General features: G+C 43.1%; 1 protein-coding gene across 6 annotated transcripts in view; it reads right to left on the bottom strand.

Moving 5' to 3' along the window:
• Positions 1 to 12263, bottom strand: part of rbm27 (RNA binding motif protein 27) — a 160274-nt gene that overhangs the window by 68561 nt on the left and 79450 nt on the right. For all 6 annotated transcript variants that reach the window (XR_005460510.1, XM_038796137.1, XM_038796133.1 and 3 more), the window contains 3 exons: positions 9944 to 10069; positions 2608 to 2682; positions 527 to 697 (listed from right to left, as the gene is read on the bottom strand). Coding sequence is in view for 5 of the 6 variants with exons in the window: in XM_038796137.1 (XP_038652065.1) it covers positions 527 to 697; positions 2608 to 2682; positions 9944 to 10069 (372 nt within the window). In the remaining variant the exon portion in view is untranslated. The remainder of the gene's footprint in view (positions 1 to 526; positions 698 to 2607; positions 2683 to 9943; positions 10070 to 12263) is intronic.

Below are 12263 nucleotides of genomic sequence, written 5' to 3'. Positions count from 1 at the left end.
CCTCCATGAAGCAAACTCACTTAAATGCAATGGACATAAGGAAAGAACTCAGAGGCAAAAGCAATGTTCAAAAAATGTTTTACTTTTTTAAAAAATTGGTGCAAAGAAGTCTATTCTGCACTGGACGTTTAACACAACGCAGAAAATAATAGGGCAGTGTTCAAAAATAAAACTGCTTCATGCTAAGTAGTAAATGGAAAAAAAAAAATCAAACAGGTCTATTGGGCATGCAAATGAATTCAGTTATCTTGTTCCTCAATATACTCATTTCCCACAGTAACTACATGTAATTCTGATCCAAGAATTAAAGAACCTTTAAGAATAGGAATAGGCAGTTCATCCTCGCCACTTGCTCACCAAATTCCTCAATCTTACACACAATCCAAAATAGATAAAATTACTTTCTCGGTCCATTTACACTGCTTTAATGCACTTCGCAGAAAACTTATTCCCTATTACCATTTGAGTGAAGTAAATGTCATCACTTTTGAGTCTTTTTTCAGGCAAAAGAAAATTCAACACTCACGTCAGATTTTGATTTTAGTTGTGATGGAGCCAATGACGTTGATGCTGACGTTGCCTTCAGTTCATCTCGCAATTGTGATATTCTTTCTGTCAAATCTTTAATAGTTTTCATTATTTTAGCCCTCTCCTCTGCTTTCATACTTTTATTCTTTTCCAGTTTGCAAATTAATACCTGAATTAATGAAAAAACATAAAAGAGAGCTAACCTTATTACAAATATTTCTTAATCTAAACGGGCTAACAGTAGAAGATGTATGCTGTGCCAAATGAGCACTGTTTTACATGTAAAGAAAAATAGTGCATCAGCTTAACATGACAACAGAGGCAACATGAAAATAACATTAGCAAGTCTCATACGTTGGACAAAATAACAGAAGTTGGATTGGCTGAATAGTCTTTTCATCCATTCTTCTGTGTACAAACAGAAGAGGACACAATTTCCTATCAATCCTTGGATCTGCTGCTGCTTCCCAAACGCATACCCATCTTTCCCTCCACTCCATATTTGAATCTTTTTGCACCTTCCCACTAACCAAATTTAAACTTAACACCCTTAGTGGTCATGACTGCATTACACTATCCATCCTCAACCTTCTCCACCTCTCAGCAGTCTTTATTCTGACATTCCACTCCTGCTTCACCCCTTGCTACATCTATAGCCTCCTCCAGGCTTAATACAACAAACTCTGCATTCGTCCAGCTGTGACAACCCCCATTTTCTTTACTTCATCATCGATTATTGTGCCTGCAACTGCCTTTTTAGACTCTCTTTAAATGCTACTGCTTTGATAAAGCTTTTATTCACTCCGCCCATAGTTCGTTCTTGGATGCTGTCAAATTTTGTATGAATATGTATCCATTAAATACCGTGGAATGTTCCTCCATGTTAAAACATTATAGAAATGCCAGCTGTTTTTGAATACATTGCAAGAACTCTCTAATCCTATTATCACACAAACATCTTCACAACTGTGGACAACGACAACACCCAGCTCTATTTCACAACCACCCTTCTCAACCATCACCGTCTCTAAATGGTCATGATGTGGAGATGCCGGCGTTTGACTGGGATGGACACAGTAGGAAGTCTTACAACAACAGGTTAAAGTCCAACAGGTTTGTTTTGAATGACTAGCTTTCAGAGTGCAGTTCCTTCACCTGTGCTCTTTTAGAGCATCGGTGCAGACCCGATGGGCCGAATGGCCTCCTTCTGCACTGTAAGGATGCGATGATTCACTCGGACCACCAACTTCCACGAAGGCAAGACCTCTCAACTCTGACTCTGTCTCAGTTCATCTGCTGTCGAAAACCTCATGCATCTAAACTTGACTATTACAAGATGATCCTGAATGGCCTCCCATGTTCTAGGCTCTGTAAACTTGAGATCATCCAAAATTTTGCTCTACATACCCTAACTCATACCAAGTCCAATTCACTAATTTCTGTAGTGCTCAAGGATCAACAAATGCTCCGAATAAAGCACTGTCTTAATTTTAAAATTCTTATCCAGATTTTCAATCCTTCTACAGCCTCATCCTTCTGTATCTTAGTAATCACCTCCAACCCTCAGATATCAGCCAATTCTGGTTTGTTTAACAACCCTCAACTTCAATTATCCCATCGTTGGTGAATTGTGCCTTCAGCTTTCAAGATCCTACGTTTTGGAATTCTCTCTTTAAACCTCTCTACCTCTTTTAAGACACTTGATGAAACCACTCTTGTTTGGTTATCTCCTCTAGTATCTCCTTGGCATCCAATTGTGTTTTACAACACTTGTCTGAAGCATTCTGGGATGTTTTATTCCTTAAAAACACAATACAAGTGCAATTTTTGTAGTGAGTTGCAGTTGTGAGTATCTGTCCACTTTCTCTATTGTTTTATGACGCCTTTCATTTTAAAACCACATTTGGGGAAAAGTGCTTAAAGGAAGGTAGCCGAAAATATTTTCACTCTGTTAGGGACCCAGTTAATATCAAGGGGTCAGCCTGGACCTGGAACATGCTTGAGTGTGCAGTAAAAAGAACGAGAGGTTAGGTTGCAATACCATCACTGTCAGATTGTCTTTTCAAACAATGTTCTTACCTTCTGGCACTCAATTTGTTTTTCCAACATCTCTTGTTTCTTTTTCCTCATATCTTGCTGCAGCCTTATAGCTTCCTAAAATCAACATATGAAATCAAATAAACAATTCTCACTTTTACTTTAAAGATTATATTTCAAACAAAAACATCCACATTGTGTAACAACAGTAAGAACATTTAATTGATTGTGAAAATAACACTTAATTACAAAATTTCAGTTATTTATAAAAGGTATCTTTTTCTTCATTCTTTGACATGGAGATCGTTGGAAGGCCAGCATTTGTTGCCCATTTCTAATTGCCCTTGAACAGATTGGCTTGTTTGGTCATTGCCAAGAGCAGTTAGGTAGAGCTGGGTGGCATTAGTAAATTTCTGCAGTCCACATGATATTACCAATGGAAAGGTTGTGATTAATGAGGCGGAGAAGTCTAAGGAGAAATCCATATTGAGCACTGGAAAAACCTTCACAAACAAGTCAAGACCTACATCATTAAAGGGGACAAAATAGTCAAATGAGGTTCCTGCTTTGCCATGGTCGTGCATCTATTTTAATATTTTATAATCTCCGAGGGACATCAATCCAGATAATTAACTGCCCCTTGCAATATTTCAATATTCAGGGTTAGAATGAGACCACATTTCCTGTTTAAAGTTGTTGTAATTAAGCAATAGAAACAAAATGACTTTCACTTTATTATTCTTTTTTCTACATGTCATTTAACTACCATCTTATGCTTAAAAACTAAAGATTAGTAGCCAGTCTGTTCCACATAACTTATGATAAATGACCTTTAACATAATTTGTATCTGTAACTCTTCAAAGTAGCTCGGGGAGACTTAATTTTCTTCACTCATGAAATGTGGGCATTGATGCAAGGCCAGTAATTATTGCCCAGTGCTAATTAATTGCCTTCAAGAAGATGGTGATGAGCCACCTTCCTGAACCACTGCATTTTGGATGGTGAAGATACATCTACAATGCTGTTGAGGGGGGAAAGTCCAAGTATTTTGACCCAACAATGAGAAAGGAACCAGATATGTGGTGTGATATGCCTGCTGCCCTTGTTTTTCTCAGACATTAAGAGTGGCTTTGGAGGGCACTGTCAAGAAGCCCTGATGAATTGCTGCAGTGCATCTTGTACATGGTACAAACAGCTGCCATTGTGTGTCAGTCGTGAATGGAGAGGGTGGTGGATGGGGTGCCAATCAAGCAGGCTGGATGGTGTCAAGTTTCTTGTGTTGTTGGATCTGCACATATCCAGACAAGTGGAGAATCGAATCATACAGTCATTATGACACAGCAGGGCACCATTTAGCTGGTTAGAGTCTAAAGTTTAAAAACACATGTCCTTTAGGATAAAACATCTAATTAATCATGCTCCTGACTTGCGCCTTGTAGATGCCACACACTTTCAGGAGTCAGAAGACGAATAACTCCTAGAAAATACCTAGCCTCCGAGTTTCCCTTATGGCCACAGTATTTAAATATTCAGTTAAATTTCTGGTAAATGGTAATTCCCTAGAATATAGTTAGCGGCAGATTCAACAACGTTTATGCCACTGAATGACAAGGACAGAAATCCAGAATCTCTCTTGTTGGAGATGATCATTGACTGGCACGTGTATGGCATGCCATGCTAAAATTCCCCTTACTGTCCAAAAAAAGGTTAGGTGGGGTTACGGGGATAGGGTGCTCGTTCCAAGACCGGTGCAGACTCGAATGGCCTCCTTCTGCACGGTTAATTCTATGATTCTATGCATCTCATTTTTGCTTCTGAGCCCAAGCCCGAACCTTATCCAGGTCTTAATGCATGCAGGCACAGACTGCTTCATTATCTTAATAGCTGAGTGCAAATGAACACTGCAGTCGATGAAAATTTCCATATTTCTGTTTATGTCATGAATGAAACGTCAAATATTGATTAAGCAGTTGAAAATACTTGTGGCCAGGACACCACCCCGAGGATCTCCTGAGACAGAGACGATCGACCTCCAACAACCACAATTATCGTACTCCTAAGCAGTGAAGAGATTTCATCCTGGATTCTCATGGACTTCAATTTTGCCAGAGCTCCTTGATGCGGTACACAATTAAATGCTGCCTTGATATCAAGCACAGTCTCTCTCACCTTAGCTATGCAATTCAGCTCCATATTTGGAACACAATAGTATTAAGGTGTGGAGATGAGTACATAGAACATACAGTGCAGAAGGAGGCCATTCGGCCCACCGAGTCTGCACCGACCCACTTAAGCCCTCACTTCCACCCTATCCCCGTAACCCAATAACCCCTCCTTTTTGGTCACTGAGGGCAATTTATCATGGCCAATCCACCTAACCTGCACGTCTTTGGACTGTGGGAGGAAACAGGGGCACCTGGAGGAAACCCACGCACACACGGGGAGAACATGCAGACTGCGCACAGACAGTGACCCTGCAGGGAATCGAACCTGGGACCCTGGCGCTGTGAAGCCACAGTGCTAATCACTTGTGCGACCATGCTGCCAGAGTAGATCTGGCAGAACCCAAACTAAGCATCAGCAAGTAGGTTACTGGTGTGTAAGTGCCACTTAATAGCAGTCAATGGTATTTTACGTCACGATGCTGAAAATCAAGTGGATTGATGGGAAAGTAATTGGATGGATGGATTGGATTAGTCCTGCTTCTTGTGGACAAGATGTACTCTGGGCAATTTTCCACATTGTCAGGCAGAGGCCAGTGTTGTGGCTGTACTGAAACAGCTTGGCTACAAAAGTGGATAGTTCTGGAGCAAAAGTCTTCAATTACACAGTCAGAATGTTGTCAGGGCCCATTGCCTTTGCTGTATCCAGTGCCTTCAGCCATTTATTGATATCACGTACGGCGATATCACACTGGCATCTGTGACCTTAAATAGAAGCAGAGATAGGTTATCCATTCAGCACTTGTGGCTGAAGATGCCTGCAAATGCTTCAGACTTGTCTTTTGTATCATGTGCACGGCTCTGCCATCTGGGATTGGGGTGTTCTTGGGAGTTGCCTCCTACTGTTGTTTAATTGTCCATTGACTTTTGTGACTGGAAGTGACAGTACTGCAGAACTTCGATCTGATTCTTTTACTGTGGGATCACTGAGCTCTGTCTCTACTATGATTCTGCTGTTCAGTGAGCATAAAGTGTTCCGCTGTGGGTTCACCAGATTGGAACCCAATTTTCAGGTAAATTCAGTGTTGCTCTTGCGATGTTCTCCTGCATTCACTGTCGAAGCAGAGTTGAGACATTGGTTCTCTATGGTAATGGTAGAGTGAAGAATATGCTGTTAGAATGCTTACTAATTGAGGGGGTTGAGAATTCTGATCCTGCTGATAGTTCACAGCCCAGCTTTGAGATGCTGGATCGGATTTGAATCTCTTCCATTTTGTACAGCGGTGGTGCCACACAACATAATGGATGGCATCCTCAGTATAAAGATGAGGCTTCACTCCTACAAAGGTTAGGTAGGGTCATTCTTAGCCAAGACACCTTCCTTTGCAACACTTTGACTGGTTAGGAATTAGTCAAGTAGATTCTTCCTTCATGCTTTTTCTCTCACCATCTGCGCAGACCTATTGGTTGTGGTGTTACTGAGCCACTCCTGGAGGTGGACATTGAAGAGCCCAACCAAAATATGTTGTGTTTACACTCCATGGTGTCCAACATTGAGGAGACCGTTTCATCACCCGAAAGAGGGCGATAGGTGGTAATTAAAACAGGAGAGTTCCTTGCGCAGGTTTTATCTCATGCCATTAAATTTTCCATCCATGGCGTCTGGCATCCAGTCCAGCAGCTTTCCCTGTGAGCTGGTGTTGGTGGAGTTTGTTTTGGGGGTGGGGGAGTGCATCTTGGGCCATTGGAACCCACCCCCAATCCCAAAAAGAAAGTCTGGCCACAGAATCATTGCAGCACAGGAGGTGGCAATCGTGTTTCACTCCCCCTGCCCTCTTCAAACAGTTGGTCTCCACGCATAGCCTCTCAAACCCTAGCCCCACTCTCCCAGCTGGGGACTTCCCACTTGGCAGCTAGTGAATAAGACAATTGGAAGATTTGAGGAAAATTGGATTCTAAATGCAGTGGGCAGTTTAAGGGTTAAAAGCCTAGGGTTAGAATGTGTTTGACTGCAATGGTCATTTATTTTTATTGAATGAGTTCTGTTCTGCAGGGTCTGGGTGGTTGTAGCAGCCAGCAGGTGAATTTGACAAAGGAATGAGTTTTTCCAATCTGGGCTAACACATAGTGGTTTGCCTGGGGAAGTGTCTGGAGAGTTGATATGCTTTCAGTCCCCGGAAATTTAATTTGTTTTTTTAGCTTGGGGTGGTAAGGTCATTGCTGGGTGGAGTTAAGGATGGCAGAGAGCTATTTTGAAAGCATTGGAGAAAGACTTTTGGAAATTAAATCTGGCAACACTTGCTTTTTTTTTTTTAAAAAGAGCACAAGTAAAGGCAATTTTCTTTCCCAGTGGGACAGTTTAAAATTAAGAGTAATAATATTTTAAAAGCAGAGCAGTCTTGTCTGAAGACAATGAAGAGGCTGAAACAACCAGCTGAAGCAGTTATTTGAAGATATTCAGCCAGAGTCTGAAGGGGCTTTAACAAGAGCCAGAATCTGTTTTGAATAGCAAGTATTACGATAGACCCTGCTGATTTTCAAGCTGGATTGAGAACGTATGTTTCTTTTCTTGTTGTTTAGTGGGAAACTTAAGTCATGTTAAGAGGTAATTGGAAGCTCTTCTTTTTCAGATTTGAAGTTAAAAGTTAATATTGTATTTGTAATAAAGCTTCGTTTTGGAGATACGAAAGCCCTATTTTTTTTCCATGTAATCACTTCTGGAGCAAATCATTCTTTCTGCAATATTAAAATGAACTAAAAGATTGGGATTTTGGTCCAGTATCCTAGCCACTGTTGGGGTCTGGTCTGGTCTGGTATCGTAATAAGAGACATCCATAAACCTACCCACATCCTGACCCAACGCTGCTCGCCTCGGTACAGACGTTCCTGAGAGCTGTCAGCCAATCAGAGGCAGGCCTTTCTGCTCCTGAAGGACAGAAATCCCACCTACAGCCTTTTACTGGCCAATGTAGGGGGCAGGCAATCTGCTGCCTCAGATAATTCAGTCCTATACCACTGTATGATTCTATGGCTGTGTCAGGCTGTTGCTCGATAGGCTTGTGGTACTACTTTGCCAATGTTTGCACAGGTCCCTAGATTTACTGAGGAATTTGTTGCAGTGTTGACTGTCAGGTCTGATGCTCGAGGTCAATGCAGGACGGTTCATCAGATTTTGTAAAATAATTTTCTTGTAGCAGCTTGATACCATTTAAGAATCACCCACATTGCAAAAGGTGTGGAGTCACATACAGGCACTGTCTTGTAAGGAATGCAGATTTTGCTCCCCAATGACATTAGTGAACTTGTTGGGATTTTGAAGAGATAGATAATGGTAGTTTCATGGTCATGATTACTGACCACAAAATTACTTTATTTCATTAATTGAATTTAAATTCCCAATCACAATGATAGAATTTGAACTAATTTGCCACCCAGGTTGATAGGGTTGTGAAGAAGGCCTATGGTGTGTTGGCCTTTATTGGTAGAGGGATTGAGTTCCGGAGCCATGAGGTCATGTTGCAGTTGTACAAAACTCTAGTACGGCCGCATTTGGAGTATTGCGTACAGTTCTGGTTGCCTCATTATAGGAAGGACGTGGAAGCTTTGGAACGGGTGCAGAGGAGATTTACCAGGATGTTGCCTGGTATGGAGGGAAAATCTTATGAGGAAAGGCTGATGGACTTGAGGTTGTTTTCGTTAGAGAGAAGAAGGTTAAGAGGTGACTTAATAGAGGCATACAAAATGATCAGAGGGTTAGATAGGGTGGACAGCGAGAGCCTTCTCCCGCGGATGGGGGTGGCTAGCACGAGGGGATATAGCCTTAAATTGAGGGGTAATAGATATAGGACAGAGGTCAGAGGTGGGTTTTATACGCAAAGAGTGGTGAGGCCGTGGAATGCCCTACCTGCAACAGTAGTGAACTCGCCAACATTGAGGGCATTTAAAAGTTTATTGGATAAGCATATGGATGATAAGGGCATAGTGTAGGTTAGATGGCCTTTAGTTTTTTTCCATGTCGGTGCAACATCGAGGGCCGAAGGGCCTGTACTGCGCTGTATCGTTCTATGTTCTATGTTAATTATCTCCACAATTGGAGTCTAAGGGCGCGATTCTCCGCCCCCCATGACGGGTCGGAGAATAGCGGGAGGGCCTTCCCAACATTTTTCCCGACCTCCAGCTATTCTCCCCCCCCCCCCCCCCCCCCCACCCCCCGACACGAATCGCTGCTCGCCATTTTTTTTTTACGGCAACAGGGATTCTCCCCTATCCGATGGGCCGAGTTCCCAGGCCGTTTTCATGAATTTAAACACACCTCCTCTCACCATTCTTGAAAACGGCCGCAAAGTGCCGTTCTGCACAACCATGGCACCGAATGGCACGGCTGCACCACGGCCGTGCCAAGGGTGGCATGGGCCCGCGATCGGTGGGCACCGATCGCGGACAGCGGGTCCGATACCCGCGCACACTTTGTCCCTCCGCCGCCCCGCAGGATCAGTCTGCGGGCCGGCTGAGGGGCATGACGGACCGCGCATGCGCGGGTTTGACGCATATCCACGCATGCGCGGGTTGGACCCGTCCAATCGCGCATGCGCAGCTGACGTCATCGTGCGCGTCAGCCGCCGTGAGTCTTGGCGGCCGGGCTTAGCGTACGTTCGCTCAGCCCGCGATGCCGTTCTTCACGGGGCCGCGATGCTAGCCCCGACCGGGGGGGGGGGTGAATCGGGTCCCGGGAGGGGGCGCGGAGGCTGCCGTGAAACACGGCCGGTTTCACAGCAGCCTTTACGACTCTCCGCATTTGCGGAGAATCGCGCCCTAAGTCTCTGGGTTCCTAGTCCAGTAACATAGCACTACGAGTGCAATAACACAGTAGTCTTAAGCTTTCCAACATTAGTATGAGTAACAGATCTGCTCAAAATTAGCATTTAAATCAGGTACTAAAGAACCCACCGTAAAATTAGATGCATTAATTGAGTATATTCAAGAGAGCGATGAATAGATTTCTAGACATTAAAAATACCATGGATAATGTGGTAAAATGGTTTTGAGGTAGATCAGCAGCCATGAGCTAGTTGAATGGCATTAACAGACACAAGGGGGCTAATGGTCTACACCTGCTCCTATTTCCTGTTCCTAAATTTAATTCAAGAGTGAATGAAGTGTACATAAGATGCCCAAAACACTACAAAGGAAACTATGCCAGTAATATCTACAGTACCTGCTTTTTCTTGAGAGCTTCTTTTGCTTCAATTGCTTTACTGGATGTAACAGAAGATTTATGGTTTGTCTTTGTGACTGCAGAACTATATCCTGCCTTTATCAGGCTTGTGGAAGTAGGAGGCCCCTAGGAGAAACAAAGTTAGCATAATAACTTAATAGCATTATAACTTCAGACAAGTATTATGGAATATTAAATAGTGCGCACAATATTGGCTGTAGAACAAAGTCCCAGGAAGACACAAATGGTGTTTAATTATAATACTCAGGTCATGCTAGATAACTTGATATGACAAAATGATACCATGGCACAGGGTTTTTCAAATGGTGGGACTCGACCCGCTGGTGGGTTGCGGGCGGGTGCCAGGAGGGTCGCGCCCAGTGACCGCTACTGGCATTTGAATTGAAAATGGCTGCTGCTACCAGTTTTAAAATAAGAACCAAATGAGGCTGTGTGCAGTCTTCTGACTATAAGCAGTTGCAGTGAGGTCAGAGAGCATATACAAACATCAAGCGCCCTGTCTGTACGTGCTTTTGGCCCGAAATCACTGAAAAGAGGGGGGCTCTGCACCAAGTTCTAGGGCCTCAGGTGAACAACTTATGAAGAAACTTAACTTGAGAACAAAGCAGTATTAAGATGATTTCTTGAGGTATGGTTTTGTCAATTGTGCGGATGCAAAATCCATGTGTGTTAGATGCAGGGACATACTGGTGAATGAGAGAAGTTTCAGATTTTAAAAGAGAAGTGGTGGGTGAAAAATTCCTTCTGAGGTTGAAACCCCAGAGTTATGATTAACTTACAGCTGACTCCAAATGAAAAGCTGCTGTACCCGACCTGTGACAGCACATTAAAAACACACCAAACGTCCATGAAGCTATCAGCATTCTGGAGTAGCATCTCCCAAGAGGATCCAGTGCTGAGTAAAACAGTTACTTTGTTGCTACTGTGCGAGGTTGGAATTTTTGTTCACACAAAAATGAAGACAGCAAAAAGGAACTTGCTGAACTCTGCATCTGATATGCATTGTCCTCTTCTTCTGTGAACCTGAATGGAGTAAGGACCAAGTAGGCTTCCAATTCCCATGAAATGTATGCAAACATGGCATGTTACAAAGGTCGGCAAACGTGGGTCCCGAAGGTTGGTTGGTTGGCAAAAGTGGATCACGGGGGAAAAAAGGTTAGAGTTTGATAAACACTGCATGGCCTGCATTTCAGAAAGATCTATAGCATGTATTTCAGAATGTTCTCATCTGCTCTTCAAATAAGTAATTGTGAAATACATCTTTATGTTACCAGTTAATAACTATCATTCCTTGCAGATGACCGAGAATTGTCATTTTTTTGCAGTTTCTAATATAATCGATGAGAGCCAATATAATTTTCCTGAATTGTGTACTTAATTTTTTAACTAAGTCTACATCCTGCAAGGGTCCTTCCTGTCCCCCCCCCCCCCCCCCCCCCCCCCCCGCCCCCCCCCCCCCCCCGAGTTGATTCCCTTATTTTCCCTTTCTTTTCTTTTTGGTGTTACATTTTTTTAATCTATGGATGATTAATGGACCTGTGACTTTAAGGCAAAGCAGCCCAGAAGCAGCCTTTCATTCAAGCAAGCAGATTCCAGCAGACTGTGCTGTTTTAGCTTGGTGATTGAAGATTGGCTGTCCGGGGTGATGACTCTGTCTGATTGATGTGGCTAGTGGCCAATGAATTGGACCAAACAGCTGTGCTCTGCTCTGTAACAGGTGGTGATTGGATCTTATTCCTCTGAAATGTTTCTCAGAGCCAGGAGGGTCCATTTCAGTTTCACTTCTGATTCTGCAGTATGGGTGGAGGATTCCAACTATTTCTCTCCCAAAAGATATAGCTAAACTCTCTCCATAAGGCCACTATGCAAACTCCACACGGACAGTGACCCAGGGCCGGGATCGAACCTGGGACCTCGGCGCCGTCAGGCAGCTGTGCTAACCACTGTGCCACCATGCTGCCCAAGTACACATTATTCTTTACGGTCAAGTACTCTTCTGTGTTGGCATGAACATTACATCCTATGTTTAATCTTCCGTAATATCATGACATCCATTTTGAATTTGGGTCAAGGGCATTCATCATTTTACAGCTTAGATTTTGCTGTGCAATTTGATATCTTGCTATTCTCTTTCAGACTCCCAGGTTTATGATGATACTGATCTTGGATTTGAAAGTACCTACTTACTGCTACATTTGGTCAAATCTCATCACTTCACACTTAGTTGCATTTTATTCTCTTTATTCTTTCATGGGATTTGGGAGTGACAAAAGTGGATCGATCCATCACTTTTCTGCCC

This window comes from Scyliorhinus canicula, chromosome 4, assembly GCF_902713615.1.
Source record: "Scyliorhinus canicula chromosome 4, sScyCan1.1, whole genome shotgun sequence".
Lineage (NCBI taxonomy): Eukaryota > Metazoa > Chordata > Chondrichthyes > Carcharhiniformes > Scyliorhinidae > Scyliorhinus > Scyliorhinus canicula.
This window is presented reverse-complemented; position numbering and strand designations above follow the sequence as displayed.